Here is a 27,089-nt window from a genome sequence, read left to right on the forward strand (position 1 = left end):
GACACCAAAACACAATTTACTAGAAATGTGACCATTTTGAAATTCTGACATTTTCTACTCCTCCAGCAGGAGGAGGCATAGAGTAAGAACATATTTTGCTCTAACCCTGCCACAACTGAGTATTAAACTTCAGATCGTTTTCAACAGAGGTTAAGCTAAAGGCATTACGATGTAAATGGTTTCTAATATGTAAGTACTTTTTATTATTTTAAATGTAGTACATTTATTGTAAGATGACCATTGCCTCATGCCTCACTTCAATGCTTATAACAAACATTTTCTGGTGTTCATGATTTACTTATAAAAGTGCAAACTGTTTGGTCCAGTTTACTCAACGTTGTAAGTTATGCATAGATCTAAATGACATAATTTTGTAATTTTTGCAACATATTTTAATCACAACTTTTTTTCTGAATAGATCTGAGAAAAAACCCAAATAAAGATATGATGATGTACGTTACCTACAAGTGCTCTAAAAATAGCATTTATTTTTGTCTGTAGGGGTATCACTTGTAACTTAAATTGCTGCAGTGTCACAAAATGCATTTGTTGAATCCTGCCTTCTTCATAAAAATGCATGTGGTTTTATACTCTTGGGTCTAAGTATATTGAATTATTTAAGCTAAAAGGTCTATTTTTAGGGTTAAGTCAAACTCTACCCCAAATAAACCCACGACAAATGGTGCAGTGGTAAGTTTAGCCTTGCTCTTATTTTTGACAATTTAGGAGACATTTGAAGAAACTGTGCTTATGTCACACATCCTGACTCTGACAGTGACTCTCAAACAAGGTGTCAGCCTTAACCTGCAAGAATTTAGAAAGTGTCCCTGGATACGAGTCAAAGAAACATAACCCATCACCAACTTAAACATTTTATTGTATCAACACACGCAAATCAGCTATCCATTCAATTAAAACAGAAACAAAAACTTCCAAATATAATTAATTTAAAGTACACTGTTACCATTCAAAACACAAACATTACAAGGTTCATAAATAAAGGGGGAGGGGAAATCAAAGCTTTTACAGGAATGTTTTACAGTCTTTGTTTGTTGTTGAGAAAATTGTGAGTGCTGCAACTGTTAACTAAAGATGTTCTGTTTCTTTCAGACATGGTAAATATGAGGGGAAGGCTATTGTCACATAATCTACATGATAATGCCACTGCAGTGAAACAAATACCTCAGAATGTGATGAGAACAATTCAAAAAGTGGTGATCGCTTCATAATTTCTTTAGCACATACAAAACTAGAATATTTTACAGAGAACGCAGCAATTACAATGTGTCCATATTTAAATATTTAGATTGTTGTATAAAATACAGCAATGTATAGTAAATGCCTCAAATTCAGACCTAAAAATATCATCACTTTACATTCAGTGCCATGCATTTAGATGTTTATTATGGCCTGGGTTCAGATTCACAATAAGCAATCATATGTTAAGAATGATGGTGCAGTTTGCTCAGTGGAGATGAGTTTCCCCTTGCTAATCCAGAATATGTAAATTAATCTGCAGATTTATCCCAATGTAATGGACCACACATTTACAACCTGGTGGTTGAACAGCTTTCCGTATGAAGGAGCAACATATACAGTAACTCACATATAACTCTGTCTATGCAGTGAAATAATATACTCATTAAAAAGTCACACTGTTCGAAAAGTAGAATACTCAAATGATTAATTTTCCACACTTGACTGCTGTCTGTTGAAGAGTGTGCTGGAGCTTATTACAGCAATCACTAGGCAGGTCTGAGATAAACTCTGAACAAGTTTCCAGCCCTTCACAGAGTCACCACAGACACAAAAATACATGCACAAACTCAAGTGTTCAATTTGAAATAAATCATTTGAGAGAAGTATCCATTTTGATTTAGGGACAAAATCTCCAAAACTCTCCTCATGATGTTGATTTATTGCCACACCAACCAGATGTCTTTTGCATGGCCAATTTTTAATTAATCCCTACAACTTGGAAAACATTATAATTTATGCAGTTTATTTTGTTGTTCTAATCAAGTTTTTGAGAATCTACCAAGATGCTGAGAGAAAGCTGCTGCAGTGGGTCACTGTGTGTGTCAGGAGGCCTGCTACACACACACCGCAGCTTAAACATTTGACATTAAATTGCAGGACAAGTAAAACAAAGTCGTGACTCTCTGGAGTAGAAGAACAGCTTTTTTTGTTGTGCACAGAAATTACTAGAACCACATTAAATGATGAATCAATAAGTAATCAAAATGGAATGAACAGCACTTCAGCAGGGAGCAAAAATGTAAACATTAAGTTTATTAAAACTGTTTCTGTATGGTCAGATTCATCTTCAGAAGGAAATGATGAAGCTATGTATGTGTGAGGTGAAGTGTTTTCTGAACCTACATATTAGAGCAGCGTTTTCAGACTGTCCAGCTAAAACTGCGATTTGGACAAAATTACAAAAGGTAAGAATCATAAGAAGAAGAAAAAATTGTGATTTGTTATTGAGTGTCAAACTGATTAAGTGTAGTGTGTTAGTTTACTAAGTTTACAAACATTTACATCTATTGAATTGGCTCTAATTATCAGCGTATTAAGTTGGTTGATATTAGGACAAAAAAAAAATCCTGATCAGGATTTTGATACAGTACTGTAAGTAAACATTTTTAGTATGTTATGCTGTGAGGTGGTAGAAATGTTTAGGGAAATGTTAGAATTGATTTTTTTCATCTTAAAATATGCCAGCTTTCCTAGTTTAAAGCAACTATAGGCTAATTATGGGAAAATAAAGTCTAAGTAGCTGCTGGAAAAACTAAGTAGTACGGTTGAATGCTAATACCGGTCACAGGAAATGTTTTCATCAATTCTACTAAGTTGTAAATTTTTCTTTCTTAAGTATTATTAATCATGCCAAACAATCGCTGCAGTAACAAGTAAAAAATGCTTGAAACTATGTTGGGAAAAAAAAACACTGGCTTTGTGATGATACTTTTTATATAGGTGCATGTTTGGTAAAAAAACAAAAAAAAAATCATAAGTGATTACATAACTGTAAAAATGGGGGGGGGAAGGAATTTTTAAAAGTCAATTTATTTATTTTTGGCCACTTTTTGAACTCATTAATAATTAACCATTTATCATAGCTCAGCAAGTTATGCATTGCTCATATGTTTTAGGTGATGCATGTTACGTAAATATACATTATAATATGAATTTCACTCAACACACTGCTCACTCAGTTAGGGACTAGTTATTCTAATTACAATTGAAACATCATTAGCTCCATTTGTTTATGATGTGCTGATCCATTTTATCGATCCAACGTGAAATAGGAAACTAATAACACAAACTAAAACATCTCTAAAAGAAAGTCTTATGCTATTTTTGTTTGTTTGTTTTGATCAATAAGAGGCAATATCATGTATGAAGCACGGTTATGAATGTGTTACTGAGGCATGAATCTCAGGTTTATACACACAATTGGCTAGCTTCAGAGCAGTACAGTAAAAACTGTTAAAAATGTGGTTTAATTTTTCACAAATAGATAAAGAAAGATTTTGTCTTATTCTTGAGGTGGTAACTAAAGCCTGGCTGCAGAGGTATAGTGATGCCCTGATGTTCCGCAATCTGCATGGACAATCTTTTGTCACTGTGTTGGGCAGACTGGACAACATTTGGCTGCACAGACGTCTTTATTTCTTTGTCTCGAGGCTGACTTTCTTCGTCTTCTTCCCTGATGGCTGATTTGCACTGGATGCTCCTGCCTTTGTGTCTGAAAATGCAGACAAACAATAAATACCAAGCGTTGAGAAACAGAGGCGCACTTTCGATTCAATATTCTTTAGAGAGATTTCATGAAAAGTGAATAAATATTTGGTAACATATATTATCATTCTTTTGAGAGTGTATCTTACCTCATTTAATTTTTTGTATAAGTATATGTAGTTATTGCATTCTTTGTCAATTCCATAACATCAGATATATTTGGAATACAGTTAAGAGTCTCATTGATAAGAATATTTTCCCACTGAAGAATATTCATGCTCAACATTAACTCATTGTAAAACCACAGGTCTTGTATGCCCTTATTGTCTTTTTTGTTTTGGACTTTTTTTAATAACAAGTGAACAAGCTTGTTTTGTTTTTACATTGCCTTCAGGGTCTTGCCTTATTCAAAAGGCAGCTGAAAAGTTCCAATTTTCCCAGGGAATTTTAATGTGTGAAAAACAAAAATATGAAGAATATATTTAAAAAAAAAAAAAAAGAAGTTAGCATTTGCTTATTTTCTGGTTGGGTTGACAGAAGCGTTATTTCCTTGCTATTTCATGAAGATGTTTGCAGATTTTACTGTGTAAAAAGCCTATTAATGCATGTTGATTTGCAAATCCTGCATCCAGTCAAGTATCACACAAAATCTTTGTCTTTTTCCAGTGATAGTTTTCCAGATTGGTTTCATAAGCCATCTGCTGCATAAGGTAACAATTATTTCAATCTGCAGAGTGTTTAAGCCCTGCTTAGGATCCTGTAAAATAGCCAGTAACATACTAGCTGGCATATTATTTTAAAATAGTAAACAAAAGATTTTTACCAGCGGCAAGGACAAATATTTTTTTAGATTTGGTTTAAACACTTTAGAGTTTAGCATCTACATTCAACCTTGATATTCAGCTACATGCCTCCAGCAGCTGAGTGACTGTCTTCCTGGATATTTCACACATGAAGTCAAGGCCACTTCACAGTTGTTTATTGACAAGCCATGATTACTGGACACTGACCAAATCTTGTTTACCTTGCATAAATAAGCCCTGTGTACTTGGTAAATGGACAGTGAAAGTGTCCCTTCATGAAACAGAAACAGATGTGGGAGGAAAAGATTTGCGTCTTAGCGAGGTTGATCTTTGTTTACCTGTAAGTGCATTTTCTTTCTGGGACGAGGGATCTGCTATGGTGGCCACACAATCGTTTTTCTCCTTGGAGAGGGGGCACTCAAGTTCACCGCCAGCATCTAATAGGCTCTCTCTGGAGAACTCTGCAGGGAGCAGAGAGGCAGATAAATGTTGACCAGAGAGAAACTACAGTCAGAGACAAAACTCAGCATGCTAAAGATGAAACGACATCCTGCAGCAGTAGTTTTCAAGTGATGAACAGAGCTGCTCCAACTTTCATCAGTCAATGCCACCTGACATTTACAGTTGAAGGTTATTTACCCCTTGCAACAAATTTAAACCACTGATCTTTGAGTGAATCCATACTCGACAGAACTGGTGTTAATGGTCATTGATTAGCTTTCCCGGCTTCCGCTTTGCTTCTTTCATCCAGACTGAGAACTTCATCTAAGCCTCCACTGGTGAAAGTTTCAAATAAAGGACAATCATCTTGTAATCTTGAAAGGGCTTTCCATGTTGTATGTCACACTGTGGGCTGATATAAAATTTAAACTACTACACAGTGCTACTGCTTCAGAAAAATAAGCCCAGTACACTCAGAATGCATTAGTCGAGGGCAATTACAAGTGTTACTGTGTGCTGTTAGCTCTACCTGCCATTACATTGAATTAGTTGTGCCAGGCAAGGCTATTTCTGTCAGAGAAAGTTAAATAGTTTAGCTCAGACAGTCAGCATCTGCAAAAAAGGGATGTTTTTGCATGTAGTGGGTTTAACAAAAATATTTGCAATGTTATAGCTTGAAGAAAAGAAATCAGTGTCAATAAGTAAATAACGACTTAACCTTTTAGTGTACAGTCGAAGTACCCCCCAATGACTGTTTATAACGTAGATTTTAAGAACTACATACATAACCAATTTATACTAATGCACTCCTTGAAAGCAAACAGTAAAATCACTTTTTATGGTTTCTAACTTACCTTCCATTTGGCAGCGCAGCTTTTCAAAGGCCTCTGCAGTGGCTTCGTCATCATGTGGGAGCTCCTCACCAGTGGGAACAGAGTCGGGACTGGGCCGGTCAGACAAGCAGCTCTCTGAGGAACACTCGTCTCCAGCTCCCTGCTGCTGCCTGTACAGGTGATGTTCTACAAGAAACTGCAGCTCTGTGAGGAGGGACATCAAGAAAGACATTAGGGGACGAAAAGAACGGTTGATGGTGACCAAACAAGTTTAAGGATGAAGAGTTTGTTGGAGGACAAAGAAATTCAGCTAAAGACATTTAGCAGCTTAAAAGGTTTTCTATTAAATTAACTACCTGCACTATTAAGAAGAGGGAAAAAAAAACTTAACACTTACAGTATTTAATATGTTCAAAACTAAACCACCAAAATTTTCTGACCATCAGAAATTACCTGTAACAAATTGTTAAATAAAAATACATAAACATTCAAAAATATGTTTCCAAATGTTTATTCTTCAATCAAATGAAAAATTCTGTCACTTTGACTACATATGATCCTGCCTCCCTCAGAACTGTGCACTTAAAATAGCCTCTTTATTGATGTGTTGTAAAAATAAATCGACTTGCTCATTTTCCTTGGCATACGTTTTCTCCACTGTTAGCATTGTATAAAAGTTCCAAAAACCAATACAATTGTTCTAATATAGGCCAACTTTATAACCAAAAACATAGAGCCTGGAGGGGAGATCCAGTCTAAAAATCGGATAATGAGTCCTTGGCGAAGGAAGAGCCACACTGACAGACTAAGTTAGAAATTGGACCCTAAAGATAGAAAGAACTTCCCTCATTAACTAGCCAACTCTATGCAGATTATACTGTGCTGACAATAGTGACTGGAAGTAGTTTAAACCTAAAAAGTGGAAATATGATGCAACAATGGTTCCTTCTTCTGGTCATATTACTTAATGTTTTAATTAAACAAAATGATAATATAATAATAATGTATATTCAAAACAAAAATCTAATTCTGGGAGAGGAATTTATTTAAAGTTCATCTGCTAACACATCTGGATTAGACAAGGCAAGTTTATTTTCATAGCACATTTCATCAACAAGATAATTATAGGTGTTTTACATTACATCATAAGGGAACATTACTTTTCTTATGTCTCTTTCACTGCAAAGAAAAGTTTACTGTTTAGCAGAGTTGAATATAATTTTCCATTTCAATCTTACAGCTTGGGATAAAAACTTCTTCCACAGATTTTACACAGAAACCCCTTCCTCCTCTTTAATCTCCAAATATAACGTTTATTTTTTACCATAATAAAGGGAATTAAGGTGTGTCCTACTACTCAAAAGCTTCCTTGAACTCAACCAAATATAATTTCCATCCTTCCATCTTTGAATTACTATTTAAATGTGTTCTACATCAGCAAAACAGTTGCAGGTGAAAAGAGATTCTTGGCTGTGAAACATTAAAGTCAAAGTTGAGGCCAATACAAAAATTTCAGGTTACTCTAAATACATTTTGTATTCTTCTTTTTCAAAATTTAGGCAGGTTACTTTATCAACTCACTTGTTGCCTTAGTAACAGGTTAGCATGTTCAGAAATAAAATTAAATGTGAAAACTTAAAAGGGATTGATGTTTTACAGAAGCTGCTCTACAATGGGAGCTAAAAACAAAGTACTGTTTTTAACACATTGTCACCGTCACACACACATGCGACAGAGATAATAAGGTTGATAAAACAGTGTACCTTTCATTGTTGGTGTTCCTTTTTGTCCTTTTCTTCGTTGTCGGGGAGAATTCAACAGAGCAGCCTGGAAAATATCAACTTTACATATCAGCTAAGCAGAAAGCACAAAGATGGAATAGAGCTGAAACTCAATTAAATGAAAATAATGGTCTAGGGATTTTTTATTTTTTTTATTTTTAATAATCACATTTAAGTGAATCTGTGTTTTAGAGAGCTTGATTGAATTACCTTATACAACTGGTTTGGAAGCCGATCTTCATCTATTTCTGTCACAAAACAAACAATCACTTTAGTTCTGGATACAGAAATAAGAAAAAAAAACACATAACTGCAACAAAAAAACTGTTTCAAATTTTGTGTTTGTAGATGGAGCACTGCTGTGGATCCAAGGAGAGCAGAGAGGAGAAGATGACCTCTGCCCACATCACACTTTATCTGATACAAGGACTTGATTTTTACCCAGCACTGAGCCTTGCAACGCCACTACACGTCAATTACATCCCTGACCTTCTTTAGACTGATTTTTTTTTTTAATTTCTGTGGCAACCTGTGACGCGACCTGCTACTCAAATTTTATGACATCTAGCTCACTCAGTGTGGCATCTACACACTGAGTGAGATTTGGTTCTTAGGCTGGTGCCGGCCTAAGAACCAAATCTATTTCCTGACTGCAGAACTGTTTTGCTGTCAACAGTTTTCTTAATGTCCAAAGAAACGTTCAACAGCATTTAAACTGTAAAACTCACAGAGGCATTTCTGAGTAAAGAGAAGCTAGGAAGATGTATTATGTAGGACATGATAGCCTTAGAGCTGACGCGGTAAAACATGTTAAATGAAACAGCTGACTCTGGTACAGTAAAACCTCTGATCAACAGTGAGCATCTTTAACTTACATCCAAATCTATGTTGTACAGCCTTGAAACTTTTTTCTAGGACACCACCTAGTTGCTTGGCAACCTACGCATCCCTCGGCACTGAAAATGATGTTCGTCTGTGTGTGTGTGTGTCTGTGAGTGTGCTTGCATGCCAACTTGCATATAATATTCCTACTTAAATGTATGCTCTGTTCAAAAGATAGTGCTTTTATTTTAATTCCCTCATTTCTTTCATTTTCTTTATGCACCAAACTCTAATCCAGAAGTGAATAAAGACCTTCAGAAATGCTATTAAATGTTATTTTAATTATATTTGTTATGCATTTTTCTTTCTTTACAAAAATACACCCAATTCAGTCGTGTTTTTAATTTTTTGGAAAAGTTTAATTTTCTCTCAGTTTAATTCATACTTTTGCATAAAGCTTTAGAAAAGCAACATGAATATGGCTCTTTAAACAACAACCAAGCAACATAAAGGACAAAAAAGAAACATTTACTCTTATTTCTTCATTTAAAATTCTCTACATTCTGTATAATAATGAGTTTGCTCTTGTTTCAGGTCCTTATGACAACTGGTTTATAAATTGTAAACGGGTCAACCTTGCTTGGAATCTCATTTGAATCTCATATTTTGGAAAAATGTAAATCCAGTTCCCTTTTTTCAGTTGTTTTCAAGTATTTCAAGCAATCACACACCTGCAGAGAGCCAAATGAGACATTATTGTGGAAGAAGACAAGCTGCCTTCATCATCAAAACATGAAAATAGACAACATAGTGGGAGCTGGGCAATTAAGAAATTATAATCAGATGCAGATGCATTTACACTGGAACAAAGTCATCATGGTTCAATTGCTAAAATGGATTAAATGAAATCCTGAAAGCAACAAGAAGCTGTAGTTTGATTTATAACAAAAATTGAAAACAATTTGGGTCAAGAAAAATAAAGTTTGGCAGTAAAATGGTTGATTATCAGATTGTTTCATCTCTGTGTGCGGCCCATCTGTGCTGCAGAATGAGAAAAAAGCCAGTAAAAAACCTTTTCTGGTAGTGATGAGTCTATCACTACAACTCCCAGCTGGCCGACTGAAATAAAACAAGATGAAAACAGAGACACTCCTCTGACTCGCAGCCAGTCGTCCTCATCTCTAATGTGTTTAAACTATAAACCACTTTCAGTTCAAAGTTGCTCAGGAGAATTTGAGAAAATACTGACAACCAATTGCATTGTCTGACAAATGATTGGAAATTCATGCTGCAGTGAATTATTGATATATTTGAAAGATTAAATTAAAATAAGTGTCTCATGTGTAATCCTGCTTCTCCTTTAGAGTATGAAAGGAAGAGCCTGTTTTGTCTATTTTTGCACATTTAAACAGAAGTGGCTTCTTTCTTTTCATGCTGAAGCTGCATCAAGCCTCCTTTGCTTTTTCTCTTTGTCTTTCAACAAAAGAACCACCAAATGTACTTCTGAAGCAGATATAAGCTCACAACAGAATTAATGATAGCAATAAGGTTATGAAGAAAATAGAAACATGATGTATCTCATGTCTGCATGTTTTCTTTCATATACGAATCAGCCAAAACTAGAAGAAAACTGTGGGAAGGTTGTGGACTGATGCACAAGACATTTTACTTATTGTATCTATTCCAACAAATCCTAAACAGGACACAAAATCTTATATCTGAGTGTCCTCTCTCTCATTAATGCTAATAATTGAATAATAAGCATACTGTATATACCGTAGCAATACATGTGTTAATGTTTTTAATTTTGATAGAAAACACACAAACCACTATTAAAAGATTTTAAAACTGCTAACAAGTCAAATTCTCATACTTTTTCTTTGTCTTGTGATTCAGTCTTCACCTAACTAGCAAAATAGAGACAGTTTAGCTAAGTTTACCATTCCTTAGGTTACACAAATAACATTTGCAATTTGGACAAGTGTGAATCTGTGGCAAAGAAAATTTGACTGATAACTGAAAGTTTGTTTCCAGTCTAATCCTAACACTTGTAGAATGTCCAATCAATTTTGTTTTGCAAAGACTGAGGAAGATCTTGCAATCACTGGCACTATGGAAAATGCTTAGGTTTTATAAATTGCATATAAAGCAATGCAATATGACAGGCAACTCCAATATTGATAAAATTTCATAAGAAGATAGCTAATAATATTTAACACTTTCTAAATTAGGAGGAATGATGGCTGTGCATATTTCTAATTCTGTCTCACAAGCATGAACAATAGAAGTAATTTAGATTTCACTAATAAATCTTCAAGTGAGAACCAAGCCAGCACTTCTTCCACTTGATCAAATTACTTCAAGAATCAGTGAACACAAGAAATCCCCCAGTTTGTAGGGTCAGCCTTGAAGAAAACCAAAGTCTCCCTCCGTCTCTTAATGACCTTCTTCATTATTTTACACACAGTGTGTATCTTAGTTGTCGCTGCTTCTCTGATATGCTTTTGGGGATCACAGTGCGCAGAGAAGAGCAATATGAAGCACATTTAATAATGCAGGGATTTATCTGATGTGGAGCACACCATTACTGCACCAGTGCAGCTCTTCTTTCTGATCATCATATCTGTTCAGCCCCATCCCCCTCCCACAAGCTTTTACTCTCACACACAAAAGCACACAAAGCTGATCACGACAGCTGTGATATTGTGTGTCTGCATCTGATTCAGTGTGTCTTTACATCTGCTTGACTTAGTCCAGCTCATTAGTTTAGTTTTTAATTTCGCTTTGACATTTGTGGGAGGTGTAATGAGAGCTAAGCAAGAAACAAGCCACATAGCTGCACTTCAACAATGAAACTTCTTTAGCCGCTTGTGGCAATTAGGAGTGATTATTGATCCCCTCAAGATGAATATGAGAAAGATTTAATACTTTAAACAACTGTGAGGGTTTTTACCTAACTATTTAAAAATACATTGAAACTAATTTAAATAACATTAAAAGCTATGAATAATGATCAATGTCTACAGAAACAATAGAATTTTCATCTCTGATCATTTCTTCACGCTACATTTAGCTGCATTATACTAGTTTTGCTGTTTATTTGCTGATCCCGTTTTGGCTTGTTCCTGATTGTTAATCATCATACCCACTAATGTCGACAATATATCAAGTCCCAGAGTGACATCCCATCAGGTGCGGCATAGAAACTATGGCTGCTGCACATCAAGGCTGGGTAATGAAACTGTGTTTGGCATCTTATGTGAAGCTTTCGGTTCTGCAGTAAAACAAAGTGCTTGTTCACAGGGACATCTTTTTTAGTAATCTGGGTTGCATTTTGCTTATCTCTAGTTGAAAACCTAAAATATTTAAAGCAACTCAGATCCAAGCTAAGATATTCGACACAGAATAGGATTATATTAAAACCTAATTGAAATGTGTGGTATTTTTGCAACCTGGGATTGAGTCAATCACCGAAAACACTTTTTTTTTTTGTCCTAATCTTAGGGAGAAGATTGCCCAGGGTGAGATTTATGAAAAAAAACTCAAATGTTCCAACCTCATCTGCAGGTAGTTAATCATTCTCTGCGGATATTCAGCTCAGCTTCCTTAGTTTGTTATAACTTATTCAGCTAACTGATTTCAAATGGTCTTTGGTTTTGTTAAAATGGCTTTTATGGTTTAAAATGAAAAATGCATTTTTATACACAAGGAAACAATTTTAAAAGAACTACAAATATGTATCGATAATCATGTTTGCCTTACTGGACTTTCTGTGGGGAAAATATCAAATTGTGAGATAAAGAATGAGAGCATACTAATAGTCTTCTGTTTATCATGACTCATCACTTCATACCTCAATCAGACCATAGAATACCAGCAGGAGAAAATTATTCTCTCTGCGTTCATCTTTTAATTCTGTGGTGGGTCACGTTACACACAAATATATTCCCAAATCATCAGAGGCAGCGAGGAAAGCAGGGAGGATGACTCATACAGCAAGAAAAGTCCTCAGAGGTTTGCTGTTATGTTTGATCGTCAAGATCCCATGAGAGGACTCTTAGCTGTTTTTTGTTGCTGTAATGCAGCAGGAAGATTCATTTTGTGGTTACAAGGAATGAGATGCAAAATAACAGCAGTAAAGCTGAAAAACAGAAATATTTTTTTCTGATTTGTGTATAAAATTTTAGCTTGAAGAATATGTGTGTGTGTGTGTGTGTGTGCGTGTGTGCGTGTGTGTGTGTGTGTGTGTGTGCGTGTGTGTGGGTGTGTGTGTGTGTGTGCGTGTGTGTGTGGGGGGGGGGCTGTGTGTGTGTGTGTGAAACAACTAAAACTAGAAAAAAAAATTCTCTTTGTAGCATGTTATTTCCATGTGTTGAGTCTCCTACCTGGTGAGGACTGATCACTGGATGCCACCAGAGTTGCAGGTGTGGGTCTGCGTCTTCTGATCTGAAAAATATAGTGTTTTGTTCAGGAATTGATTTAATTATTATTGACACAATTTTAGTAACAGACAGGTGTATGAATGTTCACACAAAGCTCTCCATTTTCTGTCAATATTCTTGAGACCTTCGTTTTCAGAAGGTGCTCATTTGACATACAATCAATAATAAAACAATGGTAAGAATAGCAGTGCTTTGTATTTAACAAGTTATTTGAATAGATTTCATCAGCATGGCTGCAGCCCTTTCCCAGTATGAGCAGTTAATAAGGTCAGCCCAGCATCCAGGATCCTGCTGCTTTCAGACGACTGGAGGTCCAGAAGAACTGGGATTCTGTAGACTTTGAAAATGGCTGATTTGGATCAGGGCAAGGCTGTATCCTGCAGCACTGAGCAATGAGATCAGATAGTTATTCACCTCCTGCTTGTTTCTGGGATCAGAAGCAGCAACACGCAGTGACTAAAGAAAGGTTTTCACTAGTGAACATTCACTTAGAGAGGAAAATAACTGAGCAATAATGTTTAAAGATCACGGCTCTGAGGTGGTGCAGGACTTTAGTGTGCATTATTTGATCACTGCAGATGGAAAGGTAGTTGAAATGTGAGGGTTGAGCTTTTTTTGTGCTCTGAAAAAAAAGAGCATTCATAAAAGAAAGACCTTGTTAGAAGTATATAGGAGAAAAATAAGAAGGGGCTTAATGGAAATAAAATTGCAAGAACAAACAAATAAAGCCTCTTGAGAGCAAGATTCATCATGTGCATCAATACATATTTAGAAAATTAAATAATAAAAACGAAAACCTTTCTGAACTGCTTAATAGTACTTTCTCTCAAACACTCTTGAGTGGAAAATGTAATTTATTTTTTATTCCTCAGACAAATCCAGCAACAGGAGATTGCTTTTAATTTTATTGCTCAATTAATGTAAAGTCCCACAATAAGGTTAGCTTAAATAGCATTAATTATTTTAGCACCGTCACATCTCCTCCTCTTGATTTACACAAGCGTAAACAATTGTACTGCAGCTGACGAGGCTGCTGAGTAATGCTGGGTGTCGAGTCTGGTCTTCATTCTGGAAACCTGCTTGTGCACTTAGCAAGAACTCATCCAAAACAAAGCAGCATAAAAACATGATCAGTTTTTATTATCAAAAAGGGACTTTAAAATTATGCTCAAAAATATACGTACATCTTAACCAGAAATCAATAAGGTTTACTTTTTTCCACCAAGTAAAATCACTCTGAACTATACCTAAATGTACTTAATAGTGGTAACCAGACATTGTTGCTTTCAGTTTTATTAATCTTTACTCCTACTTGAACCTTTTACTCTCTGTCTCTCTTCAAACACGAGTTAATATTTATTTTATATTTTCTCTCTTACATGTGCTACAGATATTAGATTTTGGAGCTTCACAAGGTTGTAGACCTGAACTGATAAGCTTCACGCTTTGACTCCAGGTACAAATGTGACTACAGATTTAAAAAAAGTTCCTTGACACAAAAGAAGCAGAGTGAGTTCTGTCTTTCTAGTACATTCAAAGTGTTGTGAATCAGATATGAGGGGCGATCATCATCTTTAAAACACAACCCTGCCCAACAAGATGGGTGTGAATATGTGATGATAATGAATGTATTTTCTTTTCTATAGCAGCCAGGCAGAGGTGTGCAGCTCCTGGGCACAAATACATGTAATTTTTGAGAGAATTGCTAGCTTCTCATTTTAAAACAAATGTCAGTTATTAACTGTAATGATTGCAGCCTTTGGTTTGAGCCAGTGTGACTCTGTTATGTATTACTGCTCCCAGTCAAGATGTGTGGAAAGTCTGATAAAACCTCAGGTACAAAAGCTTGTTTCTAGTGTCATTAAATATACTATGCTATGCTTGCTAAAAGTAATTCTGGTTTCAATTACCCAAAATGTTGCTGGCTTAAAACATGTTTATACTGTTGTATGACTGTGATGTCATTATTTTTTCTTTAGAGTTACCATTATCTAATCAGTCCCAGTCTTCTCTATTTATTCACCTCTCCTGCTTTCAGTCCTAGCTAGATCTTATTTCTCTGTTTTTACCCTACTGTCTTTTTACCTGGTTCCTGTGTTTTGCTCTACTCTGACTCCCTGTGTTCTCCATGATTTTTGTGAGTTTGTTGTATATTTGGACTTTTTGTTAAAAACATTTTTCCTCATATTCGTCCAGAATCCATCTTGCACTTTGGTCCACCCTCCACTCATACGCGATGACGGATAAAGTATTAATAGCTGGTCAATCTGCACAAAGAATCAACAATATATGCTTGTAGTTTAAAACACAAACCAACAAGTAATCAGAAGAGACAAGAAGCCTTTACACACAGGATCAAGTAAATGTCTATGAAGGTCTTACAGCTCTTAGAGCTTGAATCGATTGACTGATAAGATGAAGGTCCGTTAATTATTCCAGCCAAAGCTGTTTAAACTAAGTTTTTGTTTTATTCCTCTTTTTTTCTTACTTTAGTCCATTGCCCATGTTTCTCATCAGTAAAGCTCTATAATCATAAATTATATTGACTACAAATAAATTTACACTTTGATTAAAGCAGTAGCTTCTTCTGTTTTTTCTTTTTCTATGATCTTGGGTTACGTGATTATCTCTCTGACAGAAATTAATTACAGTGCTAAAAAAATGGATTAACCCTGGGTTTTCTTAAATATCTAAGCAACTAATCATTCAATGGGAAACATAAAGAGTTAATATCAGATTGATAATAAGATTGTTTAATTAATGAGAATTCATTACTGAGATTTAAAAGTAGCATCAATCTGTCCTACGGCATCCATGTCTTTGATGAGTGTACTTATACACTTGCACTGTAAATGTTGTGTAATTTACACAATACTTTTAGTAGTTTTAGTAGTTTGTGTCTTTATCCATTCCAAAAAGCCAACCCACTGGCCTACTTTAAAGGACAACGATGGCTGTGTAGCACTGATTACAACCAGAGTCATTGTTATTCTTCTCACCCTGCAGCAAAGAAACTCCCTGATCCTCCACTCGCACAAAAAGCAGCAGTTACTGAACGGACTTGCCCTTCAAGCCACCATGCCTGCCTTTCAACCCACAGTCTGTTAATAATGAACGCCTGTCACATCTCGAAACAACAGACAGCAGCATTCTTTGAAAGTAACTGCTGGGCAGGAAAACCCATAGCTGTAAAATATAGGTCAAGCCAAAAATGGCAGGGTTGTGACTCCACTAGTATGTTCATGGCTCTGCTTTGTAATTTTTCATGTGCAAAAATAGACATTAGAGTGTCTTAATTACTCTTTTTATTTTTCTTTGTCCTCAAGCTGAAAAAAAATACCTGAAGAACAAATCTTGGGAAATAAATCAAAATGCTTTTTATTTTCATAGGATAATTAAAACTCTCTAGATTAATTTATTTACAACTAGATGATTCTGTTTTCTTATCTGATCTCTAAGTCATCCCCCCAAAAGAATCCTTGGAGAGATGAAAAGTCTTTCCTTTTTGGTTTTACAAAGTGATGCATTCAAATTAGATTCAAGGATACTGCTGTGGAAAAAGTGCTTCATGTTCTAGATCAGATAAATGGCAGTCCTCTACATTAATTCATCACTTAGATATGTATGATTGATGACTACAGTAATGACCATACTGAGACTCAATTTTTATGTGTAATATTTCCATTGCTAAACAGAGTAATTTACTCACTAGCTTTTTTAGTTTTTATTCCCATCTGTGCATAGATCAGAGCAAACTTGTAGATAAATTAAATTTACAACTACTAAAATAAAATAAATATCTGGTTTTTATGTGGTTTTTGGTTCAGCTGCAGATATAGCCTTTGATTTATTTGGAATGCTCAATTTCTTAATTGCCTTAAATCTTGGTTGATTGGAACCAGGAGAGTTTAATTAAAATAAAACTACTGTTCACATTGTATGGCTTTAAACATTAATGATCTTCCTAGCTTCTCTGTAAGAGTTCATCAAACTTAGTAAACTTTGTAGATTCAGTATAAATCTATTTTAAAATGTCTGAACAGGAAGTTGCTTTTTTGAGCTTGAGTTTGACTCATCCCTCCTCAGAGGGGTTTGGTTAATGATGAAATATTATTCCCGAATAAAAAAAAATAAACTGCATAAATAAAAGGTGAAAGTAACCTTCCCCAAGGCTTGTTACTGAGGCAGCCAAAGAAGATCAGAAATCGTGCAAAGTAGAGAGATTATATCAGTCCAGGAGGAAGATTACAATTTCTCATCTTTCATTCTGTCATTTGACATGTGATCCTGGCATTGTTCAGACAAGAGCTCCTCCATAATGAATCTTTCAGACTCTCCAACAGTGGGCTGACTTTGATTTGATTAAGATGAATTACTCCAGAAACATCCACATCACTACCTGGGGTTTTGCATTCCTCTAATACCCTCTCAGTTTGTCTCCATCTTTCTAAGTCTTTTTAAGTCTGCACATTAACTGAAGACTAATGATGACCTAAATGCTCTGAATGTTCTCAGTGAAGAGCAAAGACAGAAAGACAAAGTCATTGTAGAGAACATTAAAGTACAAAGTCTCATTGCTGATTTGCATGCAGTAGATGGCTTTCTAACTTCATGAGTCACTCTCCCATTAAGAAACAACATACTTCTAACTACAGTATATATAGTTTTTCTAAAAAGCACTTATATCTGTATATTGTGATTTAGTAAGATTATGTTTCCACATCAATAACCAGAGAAAAAAAATCACATTACAGTAAATGAAAAAGCTATATAACTACTAATAATTTTGATTCAAAAGATAAATATATGTAATGAGAGTATGATATGATGAGCAAAATAAGCAATAAAACACGACATAAGGCCAGTGCTTATTTTTCAGGTCTGCTAGGGTTGCACTCTCACGTTTGGTTTTGTTAAATGAAAGCCTGAACTGCGGCTTATAGCTTTATGTTAAAGTTTTCCTTAGTCTTTTATGTTGTAGTAAGAAGCACAGCTTATATTTTTTTAAAGCTCTGAGTCATTCTGACATGTGTAAAAATAGAAATAAAAAAAAGAAATACAACTTCAATTCAACCCATTCAAATCCTTGTTTGGATCAATTGGCTTTAAGGAAAAAATGTTGTCAAAGCCAACAAAGCACTAGAAATAATAGATTTGCATAACAAAGATCTACTATAATCATTCAATGGGAAACAAAAATAATTAATATCAGATTGATAATAAGATTGTTTAATTAATGAAACTTCATTAATTAGATTTAAAGTGGGGTGAAAACATAAAGTCCAGCTCAGATTAAAACATTTTTCAGCATTAGTGATGACTCTAGAAAAGGTCAGTGTACAATAGATTTAATGAGGGCGAACATACATCACCTCCCATTTTCTATTTCCACATAATAATCCTCATGTTCACTCACACATGCACACCTGTGGACACCCAACAACGGGAACCATGTCATTTTTCTGTACAGGAACTCTTGTACTTCATTTGATAGTACAAGAGTTCCCTTCTACCACTATCTGCTGGGTATTAAGTGTAACAATTTTATTTTAGCACAAAACATTGGTAATCTAACAAAATTTAGCACTAGACACTTTAAAAGCAGAACAGAAATTAAATGTACTGATATTTTGGTAGCACTGTTGCCTTGCAGCAAGAAGATCCTGGGTTTGAATCCCAGCCCGGGGTCTTTCTGCACGGAGTTTGCATGTTCTCCTTGTACATGCTTGGGTTCTCTCCGGGTACTCCGGCTTCCTCCCACAGTTCAAAAACATGACTGTCAGGTTAATTGGTCTCTCTAAATTCTCCCTAGGTGTGAGGGTGTGTTCATGGTTGTTTCTCCTGTCTGTCTCTGTGTTGCCCTGCGACAGACTGGCGACCTGTCCAGGGTGAACCCCGCCTCATTAGCTAGGGATTGGCACCAGCACCCCTCCTGACCCCACCAGGGGCAAGGTTGTTAGAAAATGGGTGGATGGATGGATGGATGGATGGATGGATGGATGGATGGATGGATGGATGGATGGATGGATGGATGGATAATATTTTGGAAAAATTTACAGAGCATGAAGGCAGTAAAATCTACCTGGTTATACAGGAAACCACAGTTCATCTGCAAATTTCAATAATGACTTCTTTTTGTTTAGTACTGACAAAGTTCTTAATTAAATTCAGGTTTCTGATAATGGACTGAATAAGTAGCTTTCACCTGCTATTTTTTCAGAACTTTGTAAAGAGATAATCAGGGAATTTTATACAGTTAAATGCACATCAGCCATTTCAGTTCATTTTCCTATTTTTCAGCCATTCCTATAATTCATAATTATCACTCAGTGAAGCACTCCATGAACATAATGCCATTTTGAGATCTCTGTGACCTCTATTAACCTGGCAAGTAAATGTTTTAGGGACTTGGAGTGGAAGAAAAGGGTGTTACGAAGAAAACTCAAGCATACAGAGGCACAGCATGCATACTTAACGTAGAAAGACCCCAATTGATGTCTGAACCTTTTGGTAACTGTGATAAAAGCAACAAAAACATGTGTGAGTTCAAAATATGTTCAGAAAATCAGAAAGCCCTGAGCCATATTGTAGCTCTAAATCTACCTTCATAGCATGTTTCAGCTACTTTAGCAAGGAAATCTAAAGATTTTAAACTAAAACTTGCCATTTCAAATTGTGAAATGGCAAGAGGTTATTATTAAGCCAAAGTAGCATAACAAGTAAGCTGTGATCAGTGGTGAGTTTTGATATGTGTGACATGGGCAACCGCCAAGGGGCAGCATATTCCCCCTTAGACCCATCCAACACTGGGGGCGTTGTTCGTCCTGAATGCCACACAGACTAGGACCGCGCCTGGCTGCAATCACTTTAGTTAAATTGGAGCTCAACTGAAAAAATTAAACTGAACCATATGTGTGAAGGAGTAGTAGACTGTTTTGTAGCTAATAACAAAGACCTTCTGGATTCCTATAGGCAACTTCCTTTTTACTCTCAATGTCCAATGTCAAAAACCAAATATTCATACACATTCTGAAAACAAGCATGTTTATTGTCATCGAGACTCTGTGTCCAGAGTCACCACTTAATTTATTCATCCATAACTTAACTACTGATCCATTTCTGGTCACCTCTGAATTTCTTAGCATTTTGTCAACTTAAAATAACCTGCAATACTGCAGTTTTTAAATATCTATTCCTTATGGGCACTTTTCTCTTTAAACAAAAAAAAACTTTGCTGACATGGTCTAAAATCCGAAGAAAATTTCAGTAGTTTTGACATAAGCCTTCCTCAGGGAGTCAAACAGATCCCAATGAATCACCAGCCCTTTGAAAGACACACAAGAAATAGGGATATCAAGCACTGGAGAATATGCTTAAGATTTTATGAGGGGGAAAAAAATAGGATTCAACTCAGCCAACTGCTGTCGTCAGCTTGTTACAGATCTCACACAAACGATGTGTCTTTAAAAAGGTTAAAGGGCATCTTAGCCAATCAGAGACAAGCAGGCAATTTACCCAAAGAAGAGACATCTGTGAGAAACTAGCATAATTAGTGGCAAAGAACAAAAATAAAATCAAATATTCTATACAAACATGAGCATATATAAATACATGAAATCAAAAAAGCTAAAGAAATCAGGTCACAAGGAGATTTCAATAACTATATAACACAGTTAGTCTGAGAAGTGTTTCTGTGTGAAACAGAAAAGCTTTTATCTGTATGAGGATGTAGGAACACATTGCCTTTAATAATTGCACTACACTCAGCTCAGCTAGAACAAGAGAAATTACCACCAAGTAATTGAGACAAAAAGTGAGCAGAAGGCTCATAGCTGTCTCCTCTAACTAAGAAGCCTCCCAAATCCTTGGCCCAATTATTGGCAATAATGGGAAGCCTCTGGAAGTTGTATCTACATTTTTATGTCCTTTGAAGGTTGGGAGAATGTAGTTACCAATACAATGTTTAACTTGTTGGAAGGAGTTTTAGGGGCTAATGCTACATCCCTGTTCAGACTTTTAACTTCCTCACAACATTTTCTTCAGTAACTGGTTCTCTTAACCTATGTCCCTAAATATTTTGCAGAGATCTTTAGCTTGCATGTCAAAAGCTTCATCAGTATTATAAATACATCTGACTTTCAGAGACTGAGTGAAAGGAAGACTCTTCTTTAGGCTGGAAGGATGATAATTACTGTAATGTAAAAGTGTTTTCCAATATGTCAGTATATAAAATTGCAACATGCATAATGCAGAGTGGATCAGTTTCAGAAAGATCAACAATGCACAAAATGTGTTTCAGAAAATATGCAGTGTCTATAAATGTAGAAGGAAGCTGCTGTGACTTGATTTGAAAATCAATGTTATGTTAGAAACCGATCAACTATAGGACCACCAGGATCCAGGCAGTGTGTAATAAATAGGCCTTACATGATGTTGTTACCATAGAAAATTGTATTCATGTTTTTTGTATTCAGAACTATCCTCAAGAGCTTTCTCTAAGAAACATTTTATCTTTTGTGCAAAAGCCAATGTCGGATTATGGCTCAACAGTGTGTAGAACACTCCACTTCCACACTGTCTCAGGATCTCTAATCTATAAGCATCTTTGTTCTGGATTACAATGGCACCACCTTTTTCAGCTGTCATTATGACAAAAAAGCCAAGCCTAATGTATCAATCCACCTGAAATGCTGAAGGATGAACAGTCAGGATTACCTAAAGGTTTAAGCTTCGTTCCTTTCCAAACTGCAAGCTCTTTTCAAACCAAAGTAAATCTTTTCAATGTATAAATCCCCAAATTTCCCTGTGCTTCAATTTTCTTTGCTTTCTCCTTTACTATTCTGCTCAGGAATAGTGTTTTGGTCATGCAATATTTAATATAACATATACAAATTGCACACTTGCAGATTATCAGATTCAGTCTTCTATTGTTCTGTGTTGACAAGTTCCTCAGGTGTTTAAGAGTCTAATTGATGAAGGATTGACTACAGGTGGAATACTCATAATGATGAACTCTCTCTTTAAAATGACTCATGATTCACAGTGATCTGTTTGCTGTCCTGAGAAAGACCTATGGCAAAGCACATCAGATGTCTATTGTTTTTTAGACTATGAAGTGTCTAAAAAGAACTTGAAAATGTATTTAAGAGCAAATTAGATTGTAGTGTTTTGATATTAATTTATTCTTGACCCATCTACTGAACATCTTTGTGTACTCAACATTTAAGTCTATAAAGGGCTCCTTTTCTACAAACATGGATATTTAAATTTTTTTCATGAATGCAAAGCATTGCATAACTGCAAAATTTGAGGAAAATAATACACAACTTTTTAATATTTTATACAAATTTCACAGGTGTGGTATTCATATCTATTCAATTTTCTTTACTCTCACACCCATCAATAAAATTTAAAGCAAATAGTTGCCTTCAGAAATAATATGAATGAGCAGAGTCCACCTGAATAACTTAATTCAAGTATAAATCCAGTTGTTTTGTAATGCTTTACAGGTTTTAAACAACAATGGTTTACAGAGAAAGGAGGTAATTTATCAGAGGAGTAGCTAAAAGACCTGTGGTAACTCTAGAGTCAATACATGCATATACAAAGTATTGGATAAAAGTAGATTCATGTTTTAATCAAAGTCAAGGTTTAAATCCAATTGAGAATCTCTGGCAAAACTTGAACACTGTTCATAGCTGTTCTTCATCCATTCATAAATTAGTTTGTTAGAAGAATGGGAAAAAATTTCAGTTGTAGTTTTGACTTGAAAAAAAAATTGTTTGAATACTTTTGTAATACACTGAATCTGCTTGCTAACAGAATACATAGTTCCAAGCTTTGTTTTGTTGATATTGACCTAAATTTTAAGCACAGTGGACTAAAGGAGGGTACAGTTATGTCCCTATTTCCAAGTACAGCCATACCTGCTGCACAGAGGCTGAAATACTGATATTAAATTCACATAAGATTCATGATATTACTGCAAGTATTGCAGCTACCTTTCATCTTCATTAGTACTTCAACATAAATCAGCAGGTAACACTGCTCCTTAACCTAACTCCCTGCCATCCTTCAACAAAATCCAAAAGTACAAAAAGCACAAAACGCTATGGAGCAGTCTTTGAATCAATGTTGTTGTAAGTATATCATGGCACAGTAAGATGCTGATTTAAGTTGTCATAAAATGACTGCCAACAGCTTGAGATAGAAAACAGAGGATCTAGATTTTCTGTATATTTGCAGATATAGTAATTGTAGAGGACGCAGCACCAACTCAGCTAAAATGTCTAATGAAAGTGTCTTCAATTAGTCTTTATCAGTAGTAGAGAATTTACTCTCTCTGCTTTAGGTTGAGTTCCCAAATTAGTTACATCAGTCACTGACATCATTAGGCCCCTATATGGTTTTGCCAATCTGCTCTTTTAGGTGTACAGTGAGTATTTATGCAATGTTGGCGTATTGGTGAAATATGAGGCTGCTTTTGCTGCTATCTATCAAGAGCCCACAGAGGCTGTCCTGACTGACACCCCAGGTCTCCAGGGTGGCTGGTTTACAATGCTGAGAGGTGTCAGGGTGCAAGGATTACTGAAGCATGAGTGAAACCCCTTTGGTGTGAAATTCATAAACATGATTCTTTTTTCACATTCAGAGGTCCCTCTCTGTTTGTTTACCGCCTGCTGGGCTTTCTGGTCATTGTAATACTTCTAATAAAAATACAACCCCACTTGAGAACCAGCATGGAGAGCGAGATACTCATAGTGATGCTGAAATAAATTAAAAATGCGTCCTGAAAAGGAAGATTCCCACTGGCACATCATGAAAGGTTTCATCATGCTTGCATTGAGGTTGTGAGCTAAAACCCAGCTGGGTTTCATAGGTCAAAGAAAACAGATTATTTTATTTGTATACAGCCAAAAGGAAATGTGTACTATTGAGTAGAAGGAAGCAAACACAAGATCAGAGGTTATTTTGAGCCCCTCTATTGAACAGCTGCCACCTAAAAATAAAATGTACACTATATACAGTACATAACAAAAATCCCCATACTACTTGGACTTTTTCTCTTTATCACTTTAAATGTATATTTAAAGTGATAGATAGATAGATCAATACAATCACATTTTATAAGTAGTGAAACAGCACAGGGACAGATTTTGTTACAGGTTTTTTTCTGTCTTTGAGTCCTTTGGTTAGATCACACTCTGTTTTCTGTGGTATATTGAGCATAAACATCTTTGACGTCACTTTGACAATAATGTAGATGGACACAGTGTTGCTTCCATAGTGAAGGTGCTTTTAAATGCCTCCAGGCTGCAGTGAAGAAGGGTTTATTGGTAGAGGAAGGTCTCTTCAATGATGCGTTGCTTATGAACTACAGCTCTTTGCATCAACTCTAATTTTTTTATTTAGAAAGCATGATATTTTGCCAAATATTTTATTTGACATTTATACCTGCATTTATATGTGCACTTTCATATTTTCATTGTGTCACTGTACTTTTAATCAGCAATTATCAGATATTTTATGTTACTGTATACACTGTTAAACAACTTAATTAAATGGTTGCTGGTTTTTCCTGAAACCGACCTGATCTTGGTGACAAAATATAACAGCCTACCTTGTTGAATCATAAATTAACTGCAAGTAAACACATTTTGATTCAGTTGAGCTGTCATATGAGAGCCTTAAAATTGCCAGACCTGACATGTTGTTGGCTTAAGATCTCCAAAATCAGTATGCCACAAAGTAAATAAGTTCAAAGACAGATCAGAAATTAAATCATGACATCTACTAGTCTGGAAAGAGCTAGAAAGCAATTTTAAGACATTGAGATTCCAGAAAACCCCAATGAGATTTTATTCAGAAATGGAGGAAACACAGAACAGTGGAGAACCTTATGAGTAATGTATACCAAAATGGCCTTAACTCATCCAGGAGATCAGTAAGGAACACAGAACAAAATCTAAAATACTGTGTGCCTCGGTTTTCTCAGTGAAGATCAGCGTTCATAATTCAACAATAGAAAAAGAGACTAAAATAGCTTCCACAAAAGGGGAAACACTAGGACGGTGTTTATCATGTTACTTCTGCTGCAAAAATAATGCAGCATTTCAAAAAAAAAAACATTGTGCCAACTGTCAAACACAGTGGTGACATTGTGATGGTCTGGGTCTCTGCTGCCTCAGAACCTGCCAGACATGCCATAATTGATGGATCTGGGTTGTAAGAGAAACAATCACCACTGACTGAAATGCTTTGAACTTCAAGCAATGTGGATTCTGTGCCTTTTCACTCTTCCTTCAGACTTGGTTTCTAAATCAATCCAAATTGTAGTCAATCAACCCTATGTGAAGTTCCCCCAAATTTCTGAATGAATTTAGCTGGTTTATCCTCTCAAGCCTGTGGTTGTCCCTGGTGCACCTTTTCGTATCATGCTTTTTCCTTCCACTCAACCTTCTATGAATATGATTCACCAATGACTTCTTGTGACTTGCTCTCCTTTGGGAAGGTGTCAGTGACTGTCTTCTGGACATTTGTCCAGTCAGCAGTCTTTCCCATTATTATGTAGCCTACTGACCCAGACTGAGATTGTTTCATGCTAAAGAAACTGTTACAGGTGATTTGACTTAATTAGCTGATTAGTGTTTGATACAAGTTCCCAATTTTTATTTCGTAACATTAACATTTTATGAGATACTACATTTTGTGGGTTTCCTAGCTGTAATCCAAAATCATCAAAATTACAAAAATTAAAAACTTGAAACATTTTACTCTATGATAAACCTATTATATATTATAAATGCTGCGATGCAGCACCCTGGACTGGTTGCAGGGTCATCCTGGACTTTTTGCCTCCACAGCTCCCCAGTGTTTTTCAGTCAGACTGAAGAAAACACTAAAAAGTAGAAAGATACAGGAAAGAAGAAGACGAGAGGCAGATGGGGTGTAGGCAGACTCCTAAAGCTTTGCAGGCTGTACTCAGCACTCTTTCATTATGAATGAGCCGTCATCTTCATTTTATATTAATAAAAAGAAGAAAACCTGACATATTTTCACACGGTATTCTCCACAGGCACAAGTATTGCACGCGCTGGGATTTTCCACTGACTAAGCCTTATTCCCTCCTATATCATGAAATGCAGATTTCTTGCATCACCCCATATTTTTGAAACAAACATGATTAGTTTGCTAATGACAAACACTGATGTTACTATTAGACTGCAAGAAGAAATATTTACCCCAGCAATAGTGATTTAATTTTTAACCTATGATGCAACAGAATTCCTATCAGTATTTCACAGGTTGGAACCGTGAGCAGTCAATCTGTGAAATCAAAAATTCACCAGATGAACCCCTGGAGATGCATGTTTGAAGTCCAACATCACTTTTAACACTGCTAGGATCCTAAGTGCCTACTACAAATCTGCCAAGCTGTGAGTCTAGGTAGGTGGAAAAATCGAACATAAATTCATTGGCCTTACAACTGCTCTGAATTCAGGACATACATCAAGTGTTAAATGTTTTAACTGTGCTTTCCTTAAAGACTACACAGAATTTGTGACACACTCTCCTGAACAGCTCAGCATAAATCAATCTTGGTTTAATTCCACTCAACTATTTAAATCTAATAATTTATTCTTACTAATAATCTTTAACAAATTGTTTTAAAAGTATAAATCCTTCACTTTTCCAAACATGAATCCACAAAGACATTCCAGGTTCCGACTGATCCACACAGCCAGCTTTTCTTCCCCGTTTTTTTCCCTTTTTAAATTTTCTGTTGCTTTCCGCCTTACTTGTTCTGCTGCCTCTGGGTCCAGGTGGGTGTCCAGCAGGGGGACGGTGAACTGAATCTTTCTGGGGCTCCCAGTTTCCATGGTGGTGCTGTCTGTCAGAGGGGAGAGCAAGAACAAGAAGACGAAGAGGAGAATCCGTGCAGAGGTAAATGAACCAGGCTTAAAAAAAAGGAGTGGGCTCCAGCTTTTCCCAAAAATTAGCCAGTTTCTTTTTTCTTAGTTTCTATTTATTTTATCTCTTGCCTACACCTTCCCCTAATAAGCTTTCTTATACTTATTTCTGACCTATCCACTTATCCTGTCTTCAGCACCTGCCGGCGTGTCTTTCCCAGCTCCCCTATCCTTCCTCTCAGCCTCTCCAAGCCTTCAGTGCTCAGGCAAGGGCATTTTGAGCCAGGGACACCTCTTCTCCTCTCCTTCACTC

The 27,089-nt window shown here is 35.9% G+C and overlaps 1 protein-coding gene across 1 annotated transcript; it reads right to left on the reverse strand.

The window, feature by feature from the left end:
• Positions 1-859: 859 nt before the first annotated feature.
• Positions 860-27,089, reverse strand: LOC102233386 (protein phosphatase 1 regulatory subunit 1A-like). Its single transcript, XM_005796973.2, has 7 exons — positions 26,666-27,089; positions 12,810-12,870; positions 7,813-7,850; positions 7,585-7,648; positions 5,843-6,025; positions 4,886-5,008; positions 860-3,751 (listed from the first exon to the last, which is right to left on the reverse strand). The coding sequence occupies exons 1-7, from the start codon at positions 26,744-26,746 to the stop codon at positions 3,672-3,674; spliced, it is 630 nt and encodes a 209-aa protein (XP_005797030.1). The 5' UTR covers positions 26,747-27,089; the 3' UTR covers positions 860-3,671.

The sequence above is a fragment of the Xiphophorus maculatus genome, chromosome 20 (assembly GCF_002775205.1).
Source record: "Xiphophorus maculatus strain JP 163 A chromosome 20, X_maculatus-5.0-male, whole genome shotgun sequence".
NCBI classification, from domain to species: Eukaryota; Metazoa; Chordata; class Actinopteri; order Cyprinodontiformes; family Poeciliidae; genus Xiphophorus; species Xiphophorus maculatus.